The sequence below is a fragment of the Arvicola amphibius genome, chromosome 2 (assembly GCF_903992535.2).
Source record: "Arvicola amphibius chromosome 2, mArvAmp1.2, whole genome shotgun sequence".
Taxonomy (NCBI): domain Eukaryota; kingdom Metazoa; phylum Chordata; class Mammalia; order Rodentia; family Cricetidae; genus Arvicola; species Arvicola amphibius.
Window position 1 is genome coordinate 89,784,618 of NC_052048.2, and position 26,834 is coordinate 89,811,451.

Consider the following 26,834-nt stretch of genomic DNA (forward strand, 5'->3'; position numbering starts at 1 on the left):
AAATATATAAGGAACTCAAGAGACTAGACTTTAAAATGCTAATTAGCCCAATTAAAAAATGGGGCACTAAACTGAACAGAGAATTCTCAACAGAAGAAGTTCGAATGGCCGAAAGACACTTAAGGGCATGCTCAATCTCCTTAGCAATCAGGGAAATGCAAATCAAAACAACATTGAGATACCATCTTACACCTGTCAGAATGGCTAAAATCAAAAACACCAACGATAGCCTTTGCTGGAGAGGATGTGGAGTAAGGGGTACACTCATCCATTGCTGGTGGGAATGCAAACTTGTGCAACCACTTTGGAAAGCAGTGTGGAGGTTTCTCAGGAGATTTGGGATCAACCTACCCCAGGACCTAGCAATCCCACTCTTGGGAATTTAGCCAAGAGATGCCCAATCATATTACAAAAGTATTTGTTCAACTATGTTTATAGCAGCATTATTTGTAATAGCCAGAACCTTGAAACAACCTAGATGCCCTTCAGTGGAAGAATGGATGAAGAAAGTGTGGAATATATACATATTAGAGTACTACTCGGCGGTAAAAAACAATAACATCTTGAATTTTGCATGCAAATGGATGGAAATAGAAAACACCATCCTGAGTGAGGTAACCCAGGCCCAAAAAGATGAACATGGGATGTACTCACTCATAATTGGTTTCTAGCCATAAATAAAGGACGTCGAGCCTATAATTCGTAAAAAATCCTAGAGAAGCTATATAAGAAGGTGAACCCAAAGAAAAACATATAGTTATCCTCCTGGATACTGGAAGTAGACAAGATTGCCGGACAGAACCAGACTCTTAATTCAAAATAGCAAATGGCCCAGAATAGTCTTTCAAGCTCCCTCTGAAACTTCACAAGCCGGGCCTCCATCATCCACGTTTCTCTCAGCAATCTCCTCTTCCAAGTTCCCATAGCTCACCAAGCTTTGAATGCTCGATGCTTTTTCTTGCCTAAAGTTCCAAAATCCCTCCACAATCCTTCCCTAAATAACATGCACAGTCAGATCTGTCACAGCAATACCCCACTGTCCTGGTACCAGTTTTTGTCCTAGCTAAGGTCACTATTGCTGTAGTGAAACACCATGACTTCCACTCCCACAGCATTGCCCGTCACAGCAGGAAGTCAGGACAGGAACTCAAGCAGGGTGGGAACCTGGAGTAAGAAGTTGATGCAGAGGCCGTGGAAGGATGCTGCTTACTGGCTTGCTCATCGTCGCTTGCTCAGGCTGCTTTTTTAAAGAACCCAGGACCACCAGGCCAGGAGTGGAACCACCTACAATGGGCTGAGCCCTCCCAATTCATTCACCAATTAAGAGAATGCCCTACAGCCTTGCCTTGCCTATAGCTGGAGCTTAAGAAGTCATTTTCTCAATTGAGATTTCCTCTTCTCTTAAGGCTTTAGCTTATGTTAAGATGACATTAAACTAGCCAACAAAGCCATGTATCTTCAGCAGCTGCTAGAATCATATGCATGATAGTTAAATGCTATTATGTCTTGAGAACTTGAGAAGCCCATGCCCACCGCACCTGCATGTATGTATTCTGCTATGTTTGTGTTCTGGGTTTTGTTTTGTTTTGTTTTGTTTTGTTTTTTGAGCTATGGTCTCATTACATATCCTTGGCTGGTCAGGAACTCACGATGTAGATCAAGATGGCCTCAAATTTACAACTATCTCCTTGCCTCTGCATCCGAAGTGCTGGGACGACAGGCATGTGCTACCACCCTGCTCCAACTGGAATTTCCTTTAAGCAACACCATCCCAGCACTCTATTTCTCTCTTAACATTCATGCTTATATCTATGTTTAAACCCTTTCTAATAGACCCCAGCCTTGCTTTAAAAATCATCTGAAATGGATACAGTGACTTGCCATTCAGACACATGGGTACAGCTAGGCACCCGTGTGAACTTGAATACCAGCTTCTACCACAGTGTGCCTGTGAGGATCCAGTGAGAGAAAACACGCAGCTCTGAACACAGTGCCTGGAACGTAGCAAACCACCCACCGCTACCAGAACTGCATGCACCTGTTTCAAGAACACAAGATTTAGAAGTGGAAGGAAAAAGAAGTCAGTTTTACAGCACTCATCACCTGTGACAGTTCTGGACGTGAATTCGAATAAAATCAGCACAAACAGAGACCTCCACTCACTGGAGGAGCATGATCTGGGACGAAGCGAGTTAACTGGGGACATGGGAAAAGCATTGTTTTAAAGTCTGAACAAACATTCATCAAGAAGAGACATCATCACCTATAAAACCCACAGTAAATAATCCATAGAGAAAATTAATATAATGCAAACAAGAAAAGAGACAACAGTGCATAAAATAGTGAAATCATAATAATACTTTAGAGTATGTCTTATATCTAAATAGCTTAAGATAAATTATACTTTAGCAAGTTTGTTCAATAAATTTTAACTGATTTAGAAGTATGCTAGAAATACACTTAAATACACCTAGATATATAATTTTTCTGTTACAAAATGATGCGCATGGCAGAAAATGGATTCTTCAAAATGGGGCTAAGAGCTCACTTAACCATAGGAAGATTTGTCAGTCTGAGCTCCAATAACCTCAGGAGTTTTATGAAACTCTTCATGGCATGTTTAAAATGTCATGCATGTGTACAGGCCTGTGGTGGTCAAAATAGCTACTTTTTATGGAAAGCTAATAAATTCATCATTCAGAAATGATAAAGATGGCAAAGCAACATTTTATAGCCCAAATTATCATGTCTATTTGTTTGTTTGTTTATGCAGGGTTTTTCTATGCCACTCTAGCTGGCTTGGAACTCACAATGTAGCTGGGACTAGCCTTAGGTGACCCTCTTGCCTCTGCCTGTTAAGTTCTGAGAGTGTAGCCACAACACATGTCTATCTCTATGCAGATTATCTAATAAGATTTTTCCCTATAATATAGTTATCTCCATTCTGGACAAAAAGTCCATTAAAGACAAAGAATCAAAACCAGAAACTCCCTTGAAAACTGCCACTTACTTTTCAAGTGTTCTACTGTGATCTCTTCATTAGCACTGGCTGCGTCTGAGTCCACTGTAAAACTCTTTTCCCGGACTCCAGCAGCTGGTAGGTTTTCAAAACCACTTCCAAAGCAGCCCATGTTGTTCTCCATACAGTCAGGTGGTCCCCCAGACAAAGCTGCTATGCGAATCTCAAACAGAACCACACTTGGGAAGTTCAGTTTCCCAATGATGATTTTTCTTTTCCGTTTCAAATTTCCAGAATGTAATTTTTCACTAACGTGACTTTTCTTTAAGAGATGCCTGGAAACATTTCTCCTCTTCAAAGCTTTCTTTTTCTGCATCTTTTGTTTTCTGGTGCTATAATTAATATTTTCTTTTTTGTTCCAGTGTTTGTCCAGCAGTGGACATATGGAATGGCTCTGTAGTTTAGACCCAGTAGCAGTCATTCCATTGGGACCAGCTAAATCTTTAGGATGCATGGCAAGACCGGACGCCACCAAGACATCTGCTCCACTGTCGTTCTTGTGAATGACATCCACTTCCAATACTGCTGCAGGACCATATGCCCTAAACTGAAAACCTAAGCCTGATTTGCATAGGAAATCTTGAAACAACTGCCTGGCTTCATTATTCCACAACTTCCGTGTAGCAGGTAAGACATCATGCAGGCTACATGGAGAGCTCAGCCTTGGCAAACTCATAATTTTCTCGGGTACAGATTTAAGATTTGTTGCTTCTGTGTAAGGTATATGAACAGAAAGTCCATAGTCAATCAAAACAAGATGTAAAGACTGATCCAACACTTGAGAAATTTCTGTTCTGCTCCACTGACCCTCTAACTCACTTTTGATCAGGCAACTAGAACCAGGACTCATGTGCTCTAGAGGCAAGGCTTGCAAGGGCTCTGGTAAGTCGGAAAGCAAAATAAAGAGGTATTGCATTGTGTTAAAGAAAAACTCTAGCTGCACACAGAAGTCTGAGGGGTCATTGACAGCAGTGGCTATACCGTGATACCGCCTGCCATTTTGGAGCGGTGCCGAAAGAAATGGCCGGATTACCCAAGGTGACAGAAGAGCCTGGGACTCCAGACTGAAAACAGTACCTGAAAATGGCAGTTTGTTTTCTTCCACCAGAGACGTACTTACATTTAAATGCCCACAAAGCAACATGCCATCTACCAACATTTCCACTCCCCAGGCATCATCTAAGGATTTCGGAGCAGTAATGCTCATTTCCAAATGGGCAAATAAACACACAATGAACTCAAGGATCATTTTCTTAGAATGTGTAAACCAAATCCATTCATGAGACACGTCTTGTCTTGGAATACTTCTGATCTCTCTACTAAGTACCTTGGTATTATTTACAGGCACTACTTCATGCTGTCCATGATTTATTAAAAAACCAAATACTTTCTCATGTACCCACTGCCCTTCTGTTTTGGGTTGGTACCACTTTAAATCTCTCTTAGATATTGACAAGAACTCTAACCCCCTTTTAATATTATCCATTGATAAAAAAAAGGAATTATCTTCTTTAGGAATTAATCGTGCTAATTCTGATGTTTTCTGATTTTTCAGTAACTTCACATGAAATCCCCCAGTCCTTGATGCATAAATCATTTTGGCTTTTTCAAGCTGTCCATATCTTACCAGTTCAGAAGGAATTTCTACCAGTTGTTGGGAGAGTGGTGTGCAGATCACAGAACCATCATACAGATTTACTCTTCCTGCCTTCGAGTGGCTGTTCTCAAGGATACTAACTTTGTAAGAGATGGCCTGGGGTGTCTGCCATGCCAGTTCCTGTAGCTCAGAACAGAGTGACCACCTCAGCAACTTCTTAATGACACATTTATCGCCACAAGTTATATTGACTTCCCACTTCTCATCGTGTGTCTTCAAAAATTCACAAGCAATTATTCTGTTAATTACTCCTAAGGAGAAATAATCTGCAATCTTGCCTTTACACATTTCAGTGGGCTCATTCCATCTTATCCTACGAAGAAAAGAATACGTTCCCAGCCTGGGGATAATTAAGAGTTCCCTGCTAATTGAATAAACTTTAGATCCATTTACTATGGCAGTATTACCATGATCGAGAACTTCCACTTCAAAGGATCCTGGCAACAATACTCCCTTTGTGATGTCTCTGGACACGGTATGGTCACTAGAGTATTCTATATGACCTCTCACCAGAGGGCTCAGGGAGGTCTGCTTTTTCTGGCCATTTGTTCTTTGATTTAGAACACTGGTGAATCCTATGACTTCATTTTCATTCCCAGCAAGTGGAATGTGAAAATTGGCCGGATGGCAGCTAGTGGGTGCAGACTCTTTAACCTGGGTATTCAAGTCAATGTGGGGTTGAAGAATCTTTGTGACCGGGGGTCTAAGTAGGATGTACGGCCTTTGGGAAGCTACTTGATTTAAGTCTTTGGTAAATAATTTTGATACTGTCTTTTGTGATTTGGGGCCCATGCCACTTTCTTCAGGAATGTATGCAGACCCAAGAGTGAATTTTCCATTTTTATTTTTAAGTCTGTACTTACAGGGCCTCTTCACTTTGCTTTTTGGTATGGGTTCAACTTCATAACAAATTGATGGTTTCAAACTCCTGGCATATACACGTTGGGGATGCATCCATTGATCTGTTTTGTTTGCAGAATGTTTTGCTAGGCTAGTTTTATTTATTGCATTGTGGCAACAGTTGCTTTCTGTGCTTTCTTTCAAAGGAACAGTGAATGCCTGATTTAACCTCTGATTCTTTTCCACACTCCATGCTTGCTTGGAGTGGTTTTCTCCATAAACATTAAGTAGCAATTTTATTGTTTGATTTATATGTTGATACCCATCATATAAGTCTATACCAAGTTGCCCATCTGATTCCCTGGACAGTATTACTGCTTTTAAGGGCTTCCCTAAGAAACTGTCTTCAAACCATCTATTGATTTCTCGTGGAATATCTATATCTCTAAGATCTGACAGAAAACACTGAATTGCTTGCATAGGTGTAAATAGCAGCTCTGGAAATTGATCAGAAATGGCACACAGCATATTTTCTTCCACAAATTGCTCATTCCCATAGTCCACAAAATAAACACAAGGGCCAGATGACGACTCTGTTGTCTTCACCAGGGCTCTGTATGAAAGTCCATCCTCTATGTATTTAGAGATACACATTCTGTTCCAGTCATATGTGGAACACATTTTAAGGCTAATCATCTCTGTGATTCTTGTCTCCAACATCTCTAAATCTTTACTGTTTCTACAAAGCTGGCAATAGAACTTTTTGGGACTATACACATGAGATATATACACATCTTCTTCACTTCCAATCTTTATATCAAAGGAAGAGTAATAGTAACTGTAAAGACTGACTGAAAGTGGGAGTGGCCTTGATAAGACACTGCAGTGGGTGGAGCTACAACGAAGGAAGTATTCATTTGCACTTGTAAGTGACGATTGTAAATCCACTAAGTTACATAAGCATCTAGGGTGTATAAGAACTAAGGCATACACGATACAAGTAAATAGCCCTCCACATGAAGCAATGAAATTTCCAAAGTCTCTGGATGCTTCTGCTGTCCAGTCTAATAGATTACAAGTAGTGGGATCAACTAAATAGTTGAGGCAGCATCTGAAAGCTTGGGCTTCTAAAGCAAGAAAATGTGGGTTGATGGCACAAAGATCTTTAATGAAAACTCTCTCTTGATTTCCATAGTCAACAAATATTAGTTCAACTTCTTGCTCTGATGCTTGCGTCAAAATGGCAGCCCTGTACCACTTCCCATCTCTGGAATGCTTAGCCACACAGGCTATCTTCCCAGTCTGATATGGTTCTGGATGAATGCTGTAATAATCTTGAATTTGTTCCATCAGTAATTTCAAATCTCCTAACTTACACAGAAGCTGGCATGAAAAGTCACCTGGACCATGACAATAAGAACAGTTGACTTTGAGAATTTTTCCTGGCTTGAACACATATGCCTTATAAGGCTGTGACGAGATCGGTTCAGAACACAAGTTGAAAGAACTGTTTATATCCAGGAACCTGTGTAAAGATGAGAGATTTTCTTTCAGCTTATCAGAATGACATTTTTCAGGCTTAGGTCTTTTGAGAGGGGCAGAGGCCACAACATTTTTATCATGAAGTGTATCTTTAGATTTTAACTTTAACACTGAACAGTCTCTGACAGATCTGGGGAAATCTTCTGATGCTACCCCTGCAGATTCTGCATATCCAGCTTGGAGCATCAGGGAGACAACATCCGTATTTTCAGGGGCTTCAATATTCTGAATAGTCACCATATACTTGTCACCTTTTTTTGCTCGAACTTGAAGCAAAATTTCTTTGTTCAGAACAATTTTTTTGAAATAATCTGTTGCTGCCTGTAGCCATATTTCTGTGACAGGAGATACCTGTGCAAGTGAACAGTGCATGGCTAAGGGAGGCAAACTACAAAATTCTGGAAGCAAAATTTTTGCATCAAAAAATGGTATGGAGTCAGTACTTCCATAATCCAAGAGGTAAACATTAATCCAATAATCATTCATCCCAATGATGATGGCGCGGTAGAAACATCTGTCCTTGCTATATCTGGCACAACAGAACAGTCCAGGCTCAGGGTTTCTCAGGGTTAGTTCATCATTTTCAGATACATCATAAAATTTATTTAAAGCTTTCATTAAGTCTTCAAATTTCTTCTGATGCTTACTAATGCGTACCCAGAAATTTGATGGGTTCAGTACACTCACTACAAATGCTATGTGGTTGGATTCTATCTCCATTCTTACCATTTTAATAGGAAAACCTGCTTTGAAGTCCTCTTTTTCATTTAGCCCACCCACTGACTGTTCAACATTCCCAATGAAACCATCCATTGCAAAGCTGCCTGTATCAGAAGTGTCTGCCTCACTCAAGGCATTGGAAATGTTTGACTCAAATTCAGGGCAAAATATTTGTGTGCCCAGAGTCCTCAGCAGACACTCAGTATTAATTGCAGATTCTTGAGACTGTAAAGTCACATAATACAAACGTTCATCCTCACTGAACCAGTCAATGCGGGCATATACTATTTGCCCTAGCAGGGCTTGCCTAAATGTAGTCAGTTGTCCTTTTCTTACTTCTGGGTCTGGACAATGTAAATATGTCAGAGAACATGGAAATGAAAACAACGGTGCAAAAATAAAATCCTGTTTCAGTTTCTTCACGCGCATGGAGGGTATAGACTCACTGCTGCCGTAATCCATGAACCAAATTTTCACTTGATTGTTGGGCAAAAGCTGCTGAAGAATTCCTCTTTGCCACTGTCCATTTGTCCCTTTAGCAACACACAGGAGTCCAAAATTATCGCAAGTGGGGTTGTTTTCTTGTTCTATTGCGTTGTAATGCAAATTCATACACTCTGTCAAGTCTTCTAGCTCTGGAATCCACTTAAGTAACTGGCAATAAAATTTCCCAGGACTCAGTGCTGATGACACTTTGACGCTGTCAAAACTTCCCACCGGTAAAGATGGCTGGAAATTATCTAGGAGATACTGAACATTAAGTGAAGCACTGTTACTACTTACTGGTGACTCAGGTCTTTTTTGGTGTTGGAGGTCTGGCATTGGCTTGGGGAGTTCCTTTAGTATCTCCACAATAAGACAAAATGTATCCCTATCAATGAATCTTCCTAATCGCAATTCAAGAACTTCAGATATAACTTTGGGCGCCTCAAGAAGAATCATTTGAAGAGGCAAAACTGTTTGCATATTGACTTTCAGCTGTAGTCCTACTAGTGACTTGAAATAATTCAAAGCCTTGGGAGACCATTTCTCTCCAACTGGGAGTATGTTGGCAAAAATGCCAAATACGACTCTGGGAGGGAGCTCAAATAACTTGTCGCAAGCAGAGGCTACCCGAGTCCCATCAACTCTCAGCTCTTCTCCCCGATCAATGAGTAGCACTGTGTAGAGTTCGTTCGTCTTCCCCACCACTCTGCCTCTCTGCCATTCTCCAGTCACCTTTTCCTCCACCAGACAGAACTCATCGACTCTCACATCATTCTTCACTTTGGGGATATACTGTATTTCCCTCTGCAATATGTGATAGTCAAACTGACACTCACTATTGCTTTTGCCTTGAAATTTCACAAGAATATCCTTGGGAAGACACTCGATATGTAAAACTGTCAGATCCACATCTAAAAATGTTGGTAATAAAGATGTAGAATTCATTTTCTAAAAAAACAAATAAGGACAAATTAGCAGATAGGTGGCTATCAATACTATATAAAATTGGTCTTATATAAATTTGGTAGATAATACAAAGCACATGTTTTTCCATTCATTTGGGGGAGGTGAGACATACATGACACAGTGTGTGAATGGATCTCAGAGGACAACCTGTGGGAGTTAGTCTCTCCTTCTACCATGTAGGCTCTGGACATCAAAGTCACACCATCAGGCATGCCAGCACGTGCCCTTTTTCACTGAGCCATCTCACCAGTCCTCACTTTTTTAAATCATAATCAAACATCTTGGCAAAAAATGTATGTACTAGGCAAAATATTGTTGACATAAAATGTGCTGAGATAAATACTCACCTTTGCACATCAGAAAATCTCTCAAAGATAACAAGACAAAAGAGTGTAGATAATTATTGGAATACACAGAGGTAATCCTTACTTCCCAGAAAACTTAGCAAACTTATACTAGATAACAGATGTGGTATAATGGAAAAGATAAATCAGGTTCACTAGTGACTTCATTTTCCTCCTGGGAAAAAACAACCTTCCTTTGGGGCTTCTAATAACCAACAATTCAAGGGGACAAGAGAAGAAAACAAGGGCAGATATAAGTCAAAGAGGAGACAAAGTGTGCAATCTTTCTCTTGTGCTAACTTGCTATGCTTAGACCCTACCAACATCATTATGCAGAACCATGGCTATTCATTGACTAGGGAGCAAAGTGCTGAGGCCTAAATGCCACTAAATTAGGATAATCCTGAAAAGACAGTGAAGCCTGAGCAGACTTAACCCTCACAGGACCAGCCACAAAAAGAAAGAAAAGTTTAAGCCATGAGAGATAACTTTGCTTCAATTTTGGTCTCCATATCTAGAAAATTCTAAAAATAATAAAGTAAATATAAAGAAACTTTAAAATACTCTCAGTGCTCTAGACTGATTTTGAAGCGTACCCCCAAAGTGGTACATTGCTGAATACTATGATAATGTTATTATCATGGCCTGGCTCTTGGCTGGTGGGCCCATCCTTTCACCGGCACACCATCTTTGCTTCTTATCCACAAAGGGACCAGCAGTGCTCCTTTGTCAAATGTATGTATCTTGTGATGCATTAGCCAATCAAAGCCCAAAGAAACAAGGAAGCTGTATGAGCAGGTCCATAAAACACCAGAGGCCAATCCCTCCAGACCACTATTCCTTCAGTTAATCCAAGGGCTCTCACAAACTCACTTCACGCCTGTGGGGGAAAAAAAAAGAAAAAAGAAAAAATCTAAGGCTGGCTTACCCATAGCTCGCACCTAAAGTCAATAACATGCCAAAACAGATTGCTAAGGAATTATACTCCAACCCAGTGGGGAGTTTCCTGAAGAAATCAATGGAAATCTTCACAGTGGACAGGCATACTTATCAGAAGAAAAAGTTGTTTAAGTTGAAAATACATACAGATTCATGGGCAGTAGTTAATGGTTTCCAGAGAGCAATAGGAATCTATAGGAAACAGCTAGGGAGATGTATTAAAAAGGGTGTGAAGAAGTGGTTTGCACGTGAATTCTCACATAATGGTGCTCAACAAAGACCCACACTGTGGAAGACATCAATTGTGTAAAAACAAAATCTATTCTGTGGATGTCAATCAATCAGCCTCCTACACCTGCCTCCCCAAAAACTTACTCAATGGGATCATGAAGAAAATTCCTGTGTTGTGGACAAAAGCCAAATCTTCCTGCATCTACTGACCCCCTAAAATTCAGAGAATATTCAGGAAAAAATAAGCCATAACGCAAAAGCAAATCAGTAATTTTTTTTTACAAGGACCAGCTCCGTCATTTCAAGATCCTCTCCTTGCTCTGTGTAGTGGTCTTGAGGGAGATCACTCACTATGGAGTTAGAAGTATGCTGTGTTAACACAATTCAGACATTGGGTTTCACTTGGACCTCAAGTAGTGGTGTGAAATCTGACACACTTGTTTCTACCTCTAATCAAACTCTAAGCCTATGAAATGAGAGGTTTAATTAAATTAGGGTTTTTCAAACACCATTTTTTCAGCAAGAAGTCATTAAAGACAGAAAAATCTATAAAATATATTCACTGATATTCTAATAATCTCGAGTTTATACAATTTAATTATAAAATTATCAAATGAGAATACAACCATTCTAATGAATACAAGTTTATATAATGTGTCTTATTTTTGCATCCCATTCCACAATATTGAAAATATTCAGTCTATACATCTCTGATTGCCCATTTGCTTCCACAGTTATGTGTCAAGCAACACAGGAAGATGCAAATAAAGCATATGAGGGAATCTAACTTAGATACTCCACAAGTTCATAACATAGGCTTGTCCTTCTCTACTTTAAAACTTAGTATACATTTGGATATTCTGGTTTTGAAAACTCAATTGCATGCATAGTTTTAATTAAGTTCAAATTCAAAGCTTGAAATCTTGAAGTAATTTTTATATTAAAATTTTGTAGTATCATAGGTCCTCTAGGGTTTGAGAAAAATGTAATATACACTTAAAATTGATGCTCATTGTGTATGTGTGTGTGTGTGCGTGTGTGTGTGTGTGTGTGTGTGTGATCAAAGCAGAAGCAAGGAATAATTGGGAGAGAAGGAAGCCATCAAGAATGAACTAAATCTATTGCAGAGAACTGTAAAGGAGGATAAAATAAGTATACTGTTAAATATGTATAAAATATCACAATGAAATATAATTTGTACTCTAAGCAAAAATTGTTTTTAATTAATATGGAGGATTCTTCCTATACTGAATTTCCTTGACTCTATAGAATACATTATAGATGATGTCACTCCTTTGAGTTTGCCTTCTATGAATTAGCATCAAGTTAAATCTTCCAGTAGGGCCAAATGAATATAAGTGAGCCATATTTCTAATAATTAGGACTATAGCTTCACTAAACAAAAAAGCACATGGCTTTGCTTTAGTTTTATCTTTCTTACCTCGATTGAGGCGAAATTTACATAACATAAAATCAGCCATTTTCAAGACTGCAACCAGGGGCACTCAGTACATCCCTGGTGTTCTGCAGCCACTGCCTCTACCTAATTCCTGTACTTCCTGTCACCCCAAAGAAAACCACATACCCATTGAGCAGTATCTCCCTATTATGTACCACATCCCTGGAAACTCCCAACTTTCTATAAAATCAGGTTCTTTCCCCTGAATATTACATTTCTGTGGAATCTTGCAATATTGGACCTGTTGTGGCTTCTCTCATTTAGCATAATGTTCCAGAGTTCAACCATGCCATTGTAACAAGTATTGGAACTTTATTCCATTTTTTACATTTTTTCTTTGTTCCTATTTTAACCTGGATGTTATTCCTTTCTGTGTGTATACAACTTGTGGTTTTCTTTTATAATATTTGATTTGATTTTTTTTGGCACCAGTGGGAATTGAATGTGTGTGAGGCAAGTGCTCTCCCACTGAGCTACAGTCTTCTCTCTGCTCCATTATTTTAGTGCTGTGACTTAGCATATAAAAATTATGACATTGTGCCTTGTTCTAGTTTATCCCCATCTTCTTCTCCCACGCCCATGCTTCCTGACCCTCCCCAGCCCCTCTGGTTTCTTTCTTTCCCTCAGATAGTCCCCTCTGCTACTGTCACATCAGGATTCCATGTCCTCTCTTTTTAGTCTCCCCCTTGTAGTGATGAGGCAAGCAGGCCTGCTTTTCGTCTTGCCTGGCTCCCGCACAGCTAGCTTAAAACCCGAAATAACAACACACAAATTGTATTCTTTTAAACACTGCTTGGCTCATTAGCTCTAGCCTCTTACTGGCTAACTCTCGCATCTTGATTAATCCATATTTAGTAATCTGTGTAGCATCACAAGGAGTGGCTTACCGGGAAGATTCTAGCCTGCATCTGTCTCGGAGAGGAGAGTCATGGCGACTTCTTGAGGCATCTGCCTCACTTTCCTTCTTCCCAGCATTCTGTTCTGTCTACTCCACCCACCTATGTTCTGACCTATCAGGCCAAGCAGTTTCTTTATTAATTAACCAATGAAACAACAGATAGATAGAAACACTACTACATCACCCCCTAATATCTCTCTTGTTGCTCACGATCACCTTTCTAAATTTGACCTACACACAAACACACACACACACACACACACCACACACACAAGATGGGGTGCATGTGTGGTATTTTTCCCTAATAGATTTTATACTGTTTCTTCACTGTATGTTTTTGACATCTGACTAGAGTATACCATGGGGAGGTTCTTTTCTGTCCATGTCCAATTTGAGTTCTTAATACCTCATGTGTTCGGATGCCAGTTTTCTTAAGAGTTGGAGAATTTTCTGCCATAATTTCACTGAACAGATCCTCTTTGCCTTTAGTGTGTACCTCCATTCCTTCTATTACATGGATTCTTGGATCTGTCTCTTGATTATATGGTGGTCATTGTCATTTGTTTATTTCATTGACTTTGTCATCAACCCTCAGTCAGTCTGCTTGGTCAAGGTTACTGGTGATGGTCTCCACTGCATGATTACTTGATTCACTGAGGTTTTTAATGTCCAGGAATTCTGTGGGTTTGTTTTTTTTTCAATCTCAGGGCCTTTGCTGACATTTCTGCTCACATTGTCGATTTTTCTCATTCCTTTTCAGATGTTTTCTTCAATGCAGCTAATGTTTCTCTCCAGGTCCCATATTGAATCCATCTGTCTGTATGTATCCTCTTTGTATTGCTATCCATCTGCTATTTTAGCCTGTTTATTATTATTTAGTATGTTTCAGTTACATAGGTGAAGACCTGTGATCTTTTAGAGGAGCCATGTTCTAATGCCTTTTCCTACTTCTGGAAATTTGTTTTACTTGTTGAAATTTGTTCAACTGTGGTTCAGAAGTCTTCAGTTTTCACTGGAGATGGTTTCTTGAGCACACTGCTCGAGGAAGCTTCATCTCTAGCACCACTCAGCAAGGGGAACATAAACTGCTTTTGGAAGCTGTCTCTGCTTCTCATCCCCCTGTCAAGAATCCACAGAACTGAGCTGTGTTTGGTTTCCTTCCTTCTGCTGTGCTGCACATCTTTGTCTGGACACTTTGAGGTTCCCCTTTATCTCCTTCATGTGTTTCTGAAGCCCTTTCTCTCCTTGGCTTACAGCCTAATTTTACTTATTCTAAATCTCCTTTCGCAGCACACACAGAAGCAGCTTCCAGCCCACCATCTTACCCTTTCAGGGATAAAATTAATTTGATCACCTGTTTAACATATATAAATGCAGAGTCTTAATATGTAGACAATATAAAATGATTAATTCTTGGTTTCTTTTTTAATGGCAAGTCGTCCAATCATAGTATTGTGTACATATGTCTCAATTCAGACCAATAACACCTCGAGCACTTATAGGGTGTGTGTACCTAGGGGCCCTAGGGTTTATGTATTAAAGAGTGTAGGTTAAAATCTATTCCCATTTTGCTTTCCATGGACTTAATTTAAAAGCCTAACAAAACAGTCCTTCGCAGTAACAATACTTTAAATATTTAAAAGCTTTTCAGTACATTAGTTTAACTGATTTTCACAATAAATTTTTCATTGTTCAGGCCCAAAACTGAAGGTTGAGAGGTTCAGAAGCACCAGCCCATGTTTCTGATGTTCATCCCCACTGTATTATCACCCCCAGTTTTTGCCACTGCTAGGTTACATGAACCATACAATTATCAGGAAAAAAATTGAAAAAAAAGAAAAAAGTTTCAAATACAAGGAAAACCAAAGCAAATAAGCTTATTAATTCTTCCTTTTCCAAAAATGTAGGCTAATTCTGGTAAAATTCTGGCCAAGAACTTGGCAAAGTCATCCTGTACTAAATTATTCAAATTCTAAGTGTGTATCTATAATCTGGATTTCCTCCTCTTGATTTCTGTATATATTCAAGTTTATTTCTAAGTTCTGGTTTTACATTTAGTAGAAACAAATCAGTGTGCAGTATTTTTATTCTATGTGTTTACAAATTAAGACATTGTTTTTTACTGGCATAGAAACACCACCTACAGCCAATTCTGTCACCAACAAAACATTTTGCAATGCCTAAAGAAATATTTGGTTGTGGAGAAATATGTATAGCTCAATAAAAAAAAAACAAAAATTTAAAGGAAATAAATATTTAATTGGTGCTACTCAACAAAAGGGGACAGTGCTACTGGCATCTAAGGGGTAGAAGCCAATAGTGCTGCTAAATATCCAAGAGAAGAATCTAATATATATATATATATATATATATATATATATATATATATATATATATATATATATATCTTTCAGGTGGTGGTGGCACACACCTTTAATTCCAGCACTCTAGTGGCAGAGGTAGGTGGAGTTCTGTGAGTTTGAGGCCAACCTGACCTATAGAGCGAGTTCCAGCACTGCCAAGTATACACAGAGAAACCCTGTGTATGAAACAAAAAAAAACAAAAATAACAACAACAAAAAATTACCTAGCCCCAAAATTCAGTAATGCAAGGTTTGAGAAACCTCTGTAAGAAAAGCAAAAATAAATCACAGATAGAAAATTAATGCTTTTTAAACAACCTAAAAGGAAAAAATGTGAAAGTATTTCTCTAATCTTATATTAAAGAAGTTTTTCAAGAGACAAAACCCAGAGGTCATAAAAAAGTATGCTTTTGAAATCATAGTAAGAAAAATGAAGCTATTTTTTAAATGCTAAAAATCTATTTAATATACTAGTGGAAAGATTTTCTCAAGTCATGTTTCTTCAGTTACACATGATTCCACTCTCTTGCATCTCACAGTTCAGGAATCAGTTCCTCTTATCTGTGTTGCTGTAACAGTGATCTAATGAAAAGCTTCTTTCTTCTGCAATGCTAGAATCCCACTCAGTCTTCTTGCATGTGCCCTTAATTCTGAATTGCACTGACCTGTAACAGCACCAGGATTGTGATCAATGAGCTCTTAGAGATACAAGCATGTACTATCCTGCTACCCAGGGACTTCTAGCTTCACTAAGGGAGAACTAGATCTTCAGAAAGAATGTGGAGCCGGGCGGCGGTGGCGCACGCCTTTAATCCCAGCACTCGGGAGGCAGAGGCAGGCGGATCTCTGTGAGTTCGAGACCAGCCTGGTCTACAAGAGCTAGTTCCAGGACAGGCTCCAAAGCTACAGAGAAACCCTGTCTCGAAAAACCAAAAAACCAAAAAAAAAAAAGAAAGAATGTGGAGCCCCATGGTCTAACCAGCAACAGCACTACCTGGATCTGGATATTGTGCCTTGTTATTGGTCTCCTTTCCTCTTGTGGCCCCTCCCTCTGGCTCTACCACAGCTGCATCTGCTTGGGTTTCCTGTAGACATCCTTGCCTACAGGTGCTCTCGGCGCACAGCTCATCCACTCGCCTCTCTCTGAGTTTGGGCCAGAGTATTTCCTGCTAGATGAGACCATTCTAACTAAAAATTCTTCTATGTGAAAATTAACGGAACTAGTGTCCCTTCCTAACATCATCTCCTCTCTCTTTCTCTCTCACTTCCTTCCTCCCCCAAGTTATATTAATTTAGTTGTTCTCCAACTTTTGGTCTCAGATTCTCTGAACACTCAAAAAATTATTAAGGACTTCAGACTGTTTTTGCATATGTGGCTGCCATCTATCAACACAACAGAACTACAATTTTGAAATACTTAGCAATCGATTTTAAAATAATAAATTCAGTAAATGTTAGCATAAACATTTTCAAGACAGGCAATATTTTTCAAAACAGAAAATGATGAAGAAGAGTTAACTTTATAACATGCACAAACTATAATATTTAGTGCTTAATTAAAATAGCTGGGTCTTGTACCTGCTTCCATATTCAATGTGTTTCAATAAATTTACTAGGTATACATATGAATAAGATCTAGACACAGAAGACATAGTAGAGAGGGAAGATGGTTTTTGATCGGCACAAAAACATAGTAAGCATCGTTTCTAAACAGTTACTTACAATACTCAAAAGAAAAATAAATGGAGGAATATGTTATACTCTGCTACCTGAAAATCCACTGGTTTGTCTTGAGATTGAACTTTCAAACATGAATGAGTTCATAAGATGCTGTATCAATTTGTATGAAAATATTGGTGTAGCCACTTATACAGGACTAGCATATCCTACAGCGACACGATCAAATTAATTAACAGTGCCAGCAACCTTGTCAGAAAAATCATCAAGTCGTGACAGGACACTAATTTTCTACTTCTCTAAATTTTGCCTTAGAACTTGAGTTTTGTCGCTGACAAATGCTGCCTGCTGTTTTCCTTAAAGTGACAAGTTTGCTTCACCCTGCAAGATCCCCAAAGGTAAATAAGAACACCTTGTCAGGTTGTTTTATGCAAAACACACAGAGGAAAAAGCAAATTCTGTTTGCAGCTCAGATCAGTTATCACATGTCAACACCACTATAAAGGCCTTTATAAATACCTTTCATCCAATCACATGAGATTATATATATATATATATGTATATATACATATATATATATAATTTATATATCCTCAAAAGTCAACCTGTAGTACCACCACTAGTGCTCAAAAAAAGGTAATGTTACAAATAATTGGCACCTTTTCACCACAAGTGTTTAGAAGTGAAGAATACAATGACTGTTCATAGGCCTCGGTGCCCCTTCCTTGGTCCACATAAACAGCCAGTAACTTGGCTCACTGCTGCTTCTGTGTCACCGTGTAGGACTAATGCCATGAAAAGGGCACCAGGATAACTTACGAGGCAAGGATATTTCCAATAAAGAGCCCTGGAAAACTTACAGTTATGAATAACAAATGAAGTTGAACTGGAGAGATAGCTCAGCATTTAGAGAACACTTCCCACTCTTCCAGAAGATTTGAGTTCCCAGAACCCACACTTGGTACTAACAACTGCTTCTAATTCTGTCTTCAGGGGATTGGACACCCTCTTCTGGCATTTCTGCAAACACACGCTCACATATACATATCCTCACAAATATATACACATGAATTATTAAAATTTTGTAAAAATGGTAAAATGAATCATTAAGTTGGACCCCTAGCTCATAAATCACTTAAAAGTTAACCCAAACTAGATAAAGAATCTGCCTATAAGACGCACAAAAAAATCCTTAGAATAAATGTTCATGACTTAAATAAGCCACAGCTTGGTTCCTGAAATATAATTCTGAAAGTCTAAATAACAAGGAAAAACATAATTTGAAAGATCATAAATAAAAAAAATGTTTGTTTCCTAGAGAAAACTATAAGAAGGTTTAAGAATTACTTAGGAGACAGTATTTGCAAATATTCAATAAGGAACTTGATTCACAATATAAATAAATATCTCCTATACCAAACAATAAGAAGATACATGAAACAATTCTAAAATAAACAAAATTTAACTAGGGATGGTCAAAGGAGGATATGCAAGAGTAAACACATGAAAACTTGCTAGACAGAATGAGTTACTAAGGAAATACTAATTAAAAGTGTAGTGAACTACCACTTGCAGTTCCACTAGGGGACAATAGCAGTATCGTAGTATTGATGGAGAACCACAGTTAGTGTGAGTGTAGGGAAATTGCAGCCCTGCTATATTGCTGACGAAATTGAAAACTGACACAACCAATTTGGAAAACAATTCTCCCTTCAGGCACTTAAACTGCAACTTCACATCCAGATGTATTGCCAAGAACACCAAGACCATGTATCAACACAAAAACCCGTGCTCAAACGTTCATAGAAACATTACATAGCATCTTAAAGTAAGAATCTACCCTACAGGCCATTGTACTGGGTGGATTAATGCAATGGGTTTGTCGTTGCAGAGGAGTATGAGTCACGTTTACATATGATGAGACCTGCAGGAAGGATGAAGCCACAGAAGTGAAACAAAAATGACATAAAAGGTTCCGTATGTCGAGGCTGGAAAGATGACTACCTATTAAGATGGTTGTAGATATCTGTGGCTGCAAGTACAAAGATGTATACCTGCTGAGGTTCTTAAAGGAAGGCTACTGCCAAAAATAATGAAAGAAAGCAAAATAAACTGAAACCAACAGGAGGTGGATGAGGCTGCATGGAAGTCTCCAGAAGAAGAGATGCTTGTTGAAATTTGGGGGTGACTTAGAAGACCAGACCTGTAAGGAAGGTATATAGATCCTTTGCTCAAATCAGGGTGAAATAAAATGTGTACATGTTACCAGGAGAGCCAAAGATGAGATGTTCTAAGCAATTTTAAATAAGGAGCCAAGAAAGCTCCAAGTAAAGCCAGAAACACAAATGACAGTAAGCCACAGCTAAGGAACAAAGATGAGACCTAGAAAGAACTAGAAGGACAGATTAAAAATGAAACATTAGAAAAAATGTCTGGGATCAACTGGAATCCCTAAAGAAATGGAAATCGAAAGGTCTAGAATTCAAGGAAATTGGGAGAGACATAAAGGTGCCCACTAAAGAGCATGCAGGGTCAGAACAAGTAAATATTCATTATGATGAAACCATCTGTAACAGGAACAATGAGAGGAGCAAACAGAGAGGGGCAAGGAAGGGCCTGCCTGCACCAGACCAACAGGATACAGAAAAATGTTAGGGCCCCAGCGTAGATTTCCAACTTCTCTTTGTTCTCAGACACTTTTAAAGAGAAAGCTAGCATAGGACCACTTTAATGTCTCTCTGTGCAAAGAAAGAATTTTGTTTTCTTTATGCTGTTTTCCAAAGGACAAAAGGTTTTAAATGTATGTTTCTACCCCCTTTTTCTTATGATACAAATATGAAAAAGAAGACTCTTTGTAATGCCCTTTGTAATGTAGGAATGTATTAGCACTAACGCACCAAATGTATACCGTCTAAGAATTAAAAAGAGAAATAAGAGTGGCCATTTTCAAGATCTTTAGTTGTGGAGAAAATGCAAATCAAAACTACATTTCAACTCTATCTCAATCCAGGCAGAACGGCAATTATCAGGAAACACTGAATGAATGTCACTGCGGCACTCACATGGTGGGAGTGGGGCGCTCATCCACGCCCCTCCGGGGAGGGTAAATTATTACAGCCACTATGGACATTTTACCGCAGTTTCTTAACTAAAGGGCGGCACGTGACCCAGCTGCACCGCTCCTGGTGTGTATCTATACAATGCAATCTAAGTCAGTATCCCACATGGATATTTGCACATTCACAGTTATTGCTCTATTATTCACAACAACCAGGATGTAGAATCAGCCTACAAGTCCATCAACACACAAATGGGCAAGGGAAGTGTGGAACACATACATAATAGAGTTTTATTCAGCCATAAAGAAAATGAAATTGTGTTATGTGGGGGGAAATGGATAGAACTGGAAATTATTATGTTAAGTGAAATATGCCAGACACAGAAAATCATTGGATATTTTCTCTCATGTATACCTCTTAAATTAAAAAAAAAAAACAAACAGGAAAGCAGAAAATGGAGTATTTGTCAAGGAAGCAGAGCAACGACACAGAAGAGAAAGCAGAAGGTGACAAAGGGTGGCTATGACAAATACACACGATATTCATGGCAGAAAATGTTACAATTAAATCCATAATTTTACACAATAAATGTATGATAATAAGAAACTAGAAAATAATTAAAGACTATACAGTCATAAAAATAAAGAATGAAAAATTTTCAATGAGCAAGAGCATGAAATAAAAATAAATAATACAATAAAATGGACAAAATTTTTAGGCGTCATTATATTACAAAAGTTACTATATTATAAGGCTGGAAGTGTAGGATGCTTGTTTAGCATACAGAGAGCCCTGGGTTCGAGCCCCATTACAGCATGAACCAGACTCGGTGGCATGTGTCTATAATTCTAACTTCTGGGTGGTGAAGGCAGGAGAATCAGAAGAAATGTCATTCTTGGCCCATAGAAAACTCAATGCCAGCATAGGATACAGAAAAGCCTGCTTCAAACACGACTGTGTGTGTGTGTGTGTGTGTGTGTGTGTGTGTGTGTGTGTGTGTGTATGTTTTATTTTATATATATATGTATGTATATATATGTATATATATATATGAATTGAAAAGTAATGCGTAAAAGATGTCCAATGTTTATTTCTGTAGGGAAATGCAAATTAAACCCCACCCAAGTAATACTCCACACACTGTAGAAGGGTTGTGATTAAAGCATAGCCATGCCAAGCATAGGTGAAGGTACAGTACAGTGACTGGAAACGCCATCGACAGTGCACGGTCACAACATGCTGCCACATTGCAAAGTTTGATAGTTTTATTGTAAAAATGTAAACATATTTGTTCCTTTGGCTCAGCCAGTTCACTCCCACATCTGAAAAAAAATACAAACGGACAAAACATGTAAGGAGACTGTGGCAGATTTGTAAAGTTGAAAATGAGATTAATACAAATGTCAAAAGTGAGAATAATACAAATGTCATTCAAAACACAGCAGGAGAAGCGACTGCAGAGGAAAAATTTCCTTCTATGTCACACAACAATGAAAAAGCAATGTGATGTATACCACAGCACAAATGAGTCAGAAAAATATGCTGAAAGAAAACAACAGAGAGAAGAGAGAAAACACACACACCGGTACATAAAACTCTACAAACAACAAAATGCAAACTGCCCTGGGGGAAAACTCCCCGTGGCTGCCTAGCAGAAGGGCGTGTGGGATGGCGTCTCATCCAAGGCAACCCGAGCTAGGGGATGTGTTTATTATTCCGTTGATTACAGTGTTATTATGGGTGTGCACATGTTTTCAACTGTCATCAAATTAAAAACTTCAAATATGTGCAGTTTGCTGTAGTTCAGCTACACTCTCTCTAGCAAAGCTGCAAAACACAGAGACCTGAGAGGAGTGGCACAACCTCAGTGTTTACTAACGGTGGGCTAGCAGAGAGATGGCAGGCTTTTACTCTAATTAATATATATTCTAATCAATTAAATTAGTGTTTATATATATATACATACATACACACACACACACACACACACACACACACACACACCATATTTTTACTGACTTTTGGGGAGACTTTATAAATCTCATTTAGTTTGGGGAAAAAAACTGCCATGCCAACATACACGGGATAGTAAATATTAGGAATACCCATTTAAATGCAAAGAGAGAAGGGTGCATGGAATACCATTAAAGACGAAACTAATGGAAAAGCAGAAGACAGTCTCCGTTTACTCCCTGGTTGTGCAGACATGCTGCAAAGGACCTGCTTGTTAGTTTTTTATTCTAAAGTGGGGAGTCAGGGAGAAAACATTTTTGGAATGTGTATTAATTACAATTAAGTAATTCAAGGACAAAAAAAATCCCTTAAAACAGTACACACTCATTTCTCCCTGTGTCTTGCAATGTCACACCTCACGAAAGAACGCTTGGACTGTAGGATTGCTGGGACGTCGGCCCCAGAGAGAGGCCGAGTAATCACCGTTGGAGCCTGAAGAATGGGGACTTACAAGGGTCTCTGGAGACCTCGGGACTGGGGAAGGCCGCTGCCCCGGAAGCTAAAAGTCACTGGCGGGTCAGGGCAGAAAAAGAGGAGGCAAGACACAGAGCCTAGAGCCCAGAGAAGCCATAAGAAGAGTGAGCTTACCAACCACCTCAGCACTGGCGAGGCCCCTGGTTCCGGGAACGCCCGCCGGGTGGACCAAGATGGCAGCGAACTCTGCTCCTGCTCCTGCCCTTGTGACCCCAGGATGCCCAGGATGTTGCTGACCCTGAGGCCACGCCCAGAGAAGAAAGCGGACCAGCTGCACGAGGGAGTCCGCCTCTCACCAGCTGTGCACAGTGGGGGTTGCAGTCACCCAGTTGAGGCATTTTTTTCCTTGTGTCTCAGAAGGTAGCCGAGGATAGACTGGCAGATTGTAGAGTCTGGGTATAGCTTGTATGGGTGTGGCAGGCAGTGCGAGGGAAGAGGGTGTCCCTCCAGTTCACTGTTTGCCCAAGACTTGATTAAGAAGAAAAGACACAGTTTGTGACTGACTATTCATGATAGAAACCTGGAAGTCTCAGCAAATTTTCCAATCAGTCCATTTCTCTAAGTTTTCAAATTTCATCAGCATCGTTTTGATAATTCCATTATTTATCCTAAAATACATATTTGTGATCATTTCCAGCCACAGTCTATGATTTGTTTGTATCATTCCCTTTTTTTTTTTTTTTTTTTTTTTTTTTTTTTTTTTTTTTTTTTTTTTTTTTTTTTTTTTTTTGGTTTTTCGAGACAGGGTTTCTCTGCAGCTTTAGAGCCTGTCCTGGAGCTAGCTCTTGTAGACCAGGCGGGTCTCGAACTCACAGAGATCCACCTGCCTCTGCCTCCCGAGTGCTGGGATTAAAGGCGTGCGCCACCGCCGCCCGGCTGTATCATTCCCTTTTTTATTGACAAGTTTTTTAATCTCTTTTGGTTAACCCCTTTGTTTTCCATTTCGCCTTTCATTCCTTAACTGTATCATTTCCTTTTCATTTCTTTGAATTTGTTCATTTATTCTTGTCTTCTTCAATTGAATTTTTGTTGTTTTCATTTTAAACTAGTTTGTTTCTCAATAAATGCACTTAACAAATTTCCTTTTAGACATTGTTTAAGTTGTACAGTTTTAAGTTTTTGTGCAGACTTTGTTATCATTCACAATTCAAAATGTTCCTGGTTCCTATTAAGACTCAGTTGGTAATTACCGTGGTGTGGTGGTTTAAACGAGTGGCCCCATAGGCTTGTGGCTTGTATATTCCAATTCCTGCTCCCCCGTTGGTGAAGCTGTGAAGGATTTGGAGGCATGGCCTTGCTGGAGGAAGTATGTCACTGGCATAGACTGAGATTTTGAGAAACTGGTATGAATCCCAATGTCCCCCCCCCCTCTCTCTCTCTCTCACTAAAAGCTGTTTTACAGGTTGCCTTGGTTATGGTTTTTTGTCTCAGCGATAGGAAAGTAACTAAATCACAGGGTACATTATTTTCTATCTGTCTAGCTCTTACCTTTCTGTGTTGCTACTTTGTGTTTTCTTGGATATATTAGAAGCTTGTGGGATTAACTTTTGGTCATGACACTTTCATTGCTGATTTTTTTATTCATTTTTTCCCATTTTGTTTTACTGCTCTCATTTTGTTTTATTTGGCTGTTATTCCTTGAGGCTGTCTCATTGGCCCCATTAATGCCTTCTCTGGGAACTATCCCAGCCTTAATTTTTCTACTGTTCTCTACCCCGCTACTCACATCATATGCTGTTTACTCTTTTCCACTTAGGAAGTTATCCACTTGGGTATTGCCTTTTCGTGTCATCCTACAATTTTGATTCTTATTGTGAGCCAAAACTTGAGTAGATTCTAAAACCAATGCCTTTAGCCTCATCATAAACAATACAAGGGGCTTGCACACTCTGTGACCTGCGGACGTCCTTCTTCACCATTTGATCCTACTTTCCACACGTGGTCTCTGCTGAAGGGAGTCTGTGGGAAGACCCAATGAGCAGAGCATCCTCAACATTTCAACAGCCTTGGACTCAACTTCAGATGTCAGTGTAAATGCTGCTTCTGCTAAAAAGACTGGAGTGAGTGAAGTAACCCACCCAAGGGAAACAGTATAATATTAAAAGACTCAGTCCCTACATTCTGACCTTGTGTGTGTGTGTGTGCACTCTTCAGTGATAATGGTCTATCTCAGAAACCAAAGCAACTCCAGGCCAGAAACACTTGGTCAGATCTCCTGTCTCCTTCCCTTCCCTCGTTGCCCCATTCATAGTTCACAAAGTCAAAATATGTTTCTGTCATCTCTGTATGCTATTGTTCATTTCCCTGAAGTAGAAAATTCCCCTCAGACACCTAATAAGCAACCCTTCAAAATATTAGCATTAGCAAAAAATTTTGTGACCCCTTTATGTCTTAGCCTATTTTGTTTGTATTCTGCAAGAGGCAAACATGACATTTGAAATAGCATACCCTGGTGCATGCTGAGTTGTTGATAGACATGCTATACAGTCAAGTAAGAGCTACCAAATTTAGCAAGAAAAAATACAGGGTGCAATTAAATCTGAATGTCAGATAAGTAGCCAATAATTTAGTATAAATACACTATTAAAACACTGAACTATTTTCCTGAGATTCAGATTTAACTGAAAAGTCTTGTTTCGCCTGGCAACTGTAGCAAAAGTAATATTTTCATCCATCTCTCTGACATCTTATAAAGCAGATGCAGTGTGCCTGGGGGATAGCTCTGTTATAGAAAACCTAAGAATGTCGGTAAGGAGTTTGAGTGCAGAAGTACTTGATCTTATGAAAGATACATACCCCAACTGGAAGACTTTGTAGAAATGAACACTATAAGATAAAAGTGTATAAACAGATTATAAAACAAGATCTGATTGTTGCCAGTGTATATGCATTAAAAGTTTGCTAACAGTATGTTGCAGATGAATTTTCTATAGTGTGTGTATATCAAATATCACTGAAATGAAGGAAAAGGGTTAGCAAAAGCATGTTGAAAACAATAGTGTATGTTCTGAATATATCCATTAAATAAGGTACTTTAAGTAAAAGGGGAATGGATACAGTTTGGTCACTTTTAGGGGGATTTTTGTCAAGGTTCTCAGAAATTAAGAAAGTATATGTCTCTAATGTCTGAGTAGAAAACTATTTTTCAAGGCAGATAGTCTAATTTTAGTACTTCAAAAAGAGATTCAAGTATCTAGGCAACCTATCAATCAATCACTAAACTAGATCATGCTTTCTTTTGGTAACCCCACCGGTGTCTCTTACCTGTGCTAAAAGGTAAATACATTTATGGATCTTACTATTTAATGTCTGTTTCTCCAGCAGCAAGACTCACAGAATCAACACCGAACATTTTGTTTATCTTCCATGAACATAAATGAGTGACTAAATGGGAAAATGCCTTCATGTGCAGGTTGTGTTTGCCATCCTGGCAGTTGTGGTTTGCCCAGGAGGAGAGCAGTGATGGAAATCTAACAAGCACCGGTAAATGGACAGCTGGAGCAGACAACAGGACCCCTTTGCTTTTGCATCATTTCTCCTCTTTCTTTTCCTTTTTTTCTCCATGGCATCATGTTTTACAAAAATAAATATAAATATAAACCTGATTTGCTAAGCTGAGTATAAGACACAGAGGGTGTCACTGCTGTTACCATCTTCTCAGTTTGATGATTTTCTCAGTACACAGTTTTTTGATCGTGGGCAAGTTCCTGGGTCTCTGTACTCACTGAGGTACAAGCAGTCAACCAGTCAACCTACCTATTCCAGAGCCAGCCACTGAAACATTAATTTTATTTTGTTGTTCCTCAGCTTAAGAATCTAAATGGTCCATACCCAACATATCAGATACTTTGGTATTTCCTCTCCTTCTTGTGGTCTAACGGCCTAAAGTCAAGGCCATTTGCTTTTCAAGTTTCTTCTACCTGCCTTCTAAAATTCTAGCCCTGACTAAATTTACTGATAGCTTGTTTTAAAAGGTAGCAGAAAGACTGTAAGCTCCAGAGGCAGTTGGTGACTACAGATAAATTTTCCTTTTCAGACACAGCAGGGTCAGTGCTCTTATGAGCTCACAGTAGTCGTGACAGTGTGCACAAAACCCACACAAGCCCAAGCCAGACAAAATCCCATCCTAGAGAGAGGAGGTGGGTTA

The 26,834-nt window shown here is 39.1% G+C and overlaps 1 protein-coding gene across 6 annotated transcripts in view; it reads right to left on the reverse strand.

Moving 5' to 3' along the window:
- Positions 1 to 718: 718 nt before the first annotated feature.
- Positions 719 to 26,834, reverse strand: part of Tdrd15 (tudor domain containing 15) — a 64,165-nt gene continuing 38,049 nt past the window's right edge. For 5 of the 6 annotated variants that reach the window (XM_038320410.1, XM_038320409.1, XM_038320406.1 and 2 more), the window contains 2 exons: positions 3,011 to 10,454; positions 719 to 2,038 (listed from right to left, as the gene is read on the reverse strand). In XM_038320410.1, coding sequence (XP_038176338.1) covers positions 1,935 to 2,038; positions 3,011 to 9,209 — 6,303 coding nt within the window. In that variant the 5' untranslated portion in view covers positions 9,210 to 10,454 and the 3' untranslated portion in view covers positions 719 to 1,934. Of the gene's footprint in view, positions 2,039 to 3,010; positions 10,455 to 26,834 lie in introns of those variants that run through there. The other variant, XM_038320411.1, reaches the window with a different exon arrangement.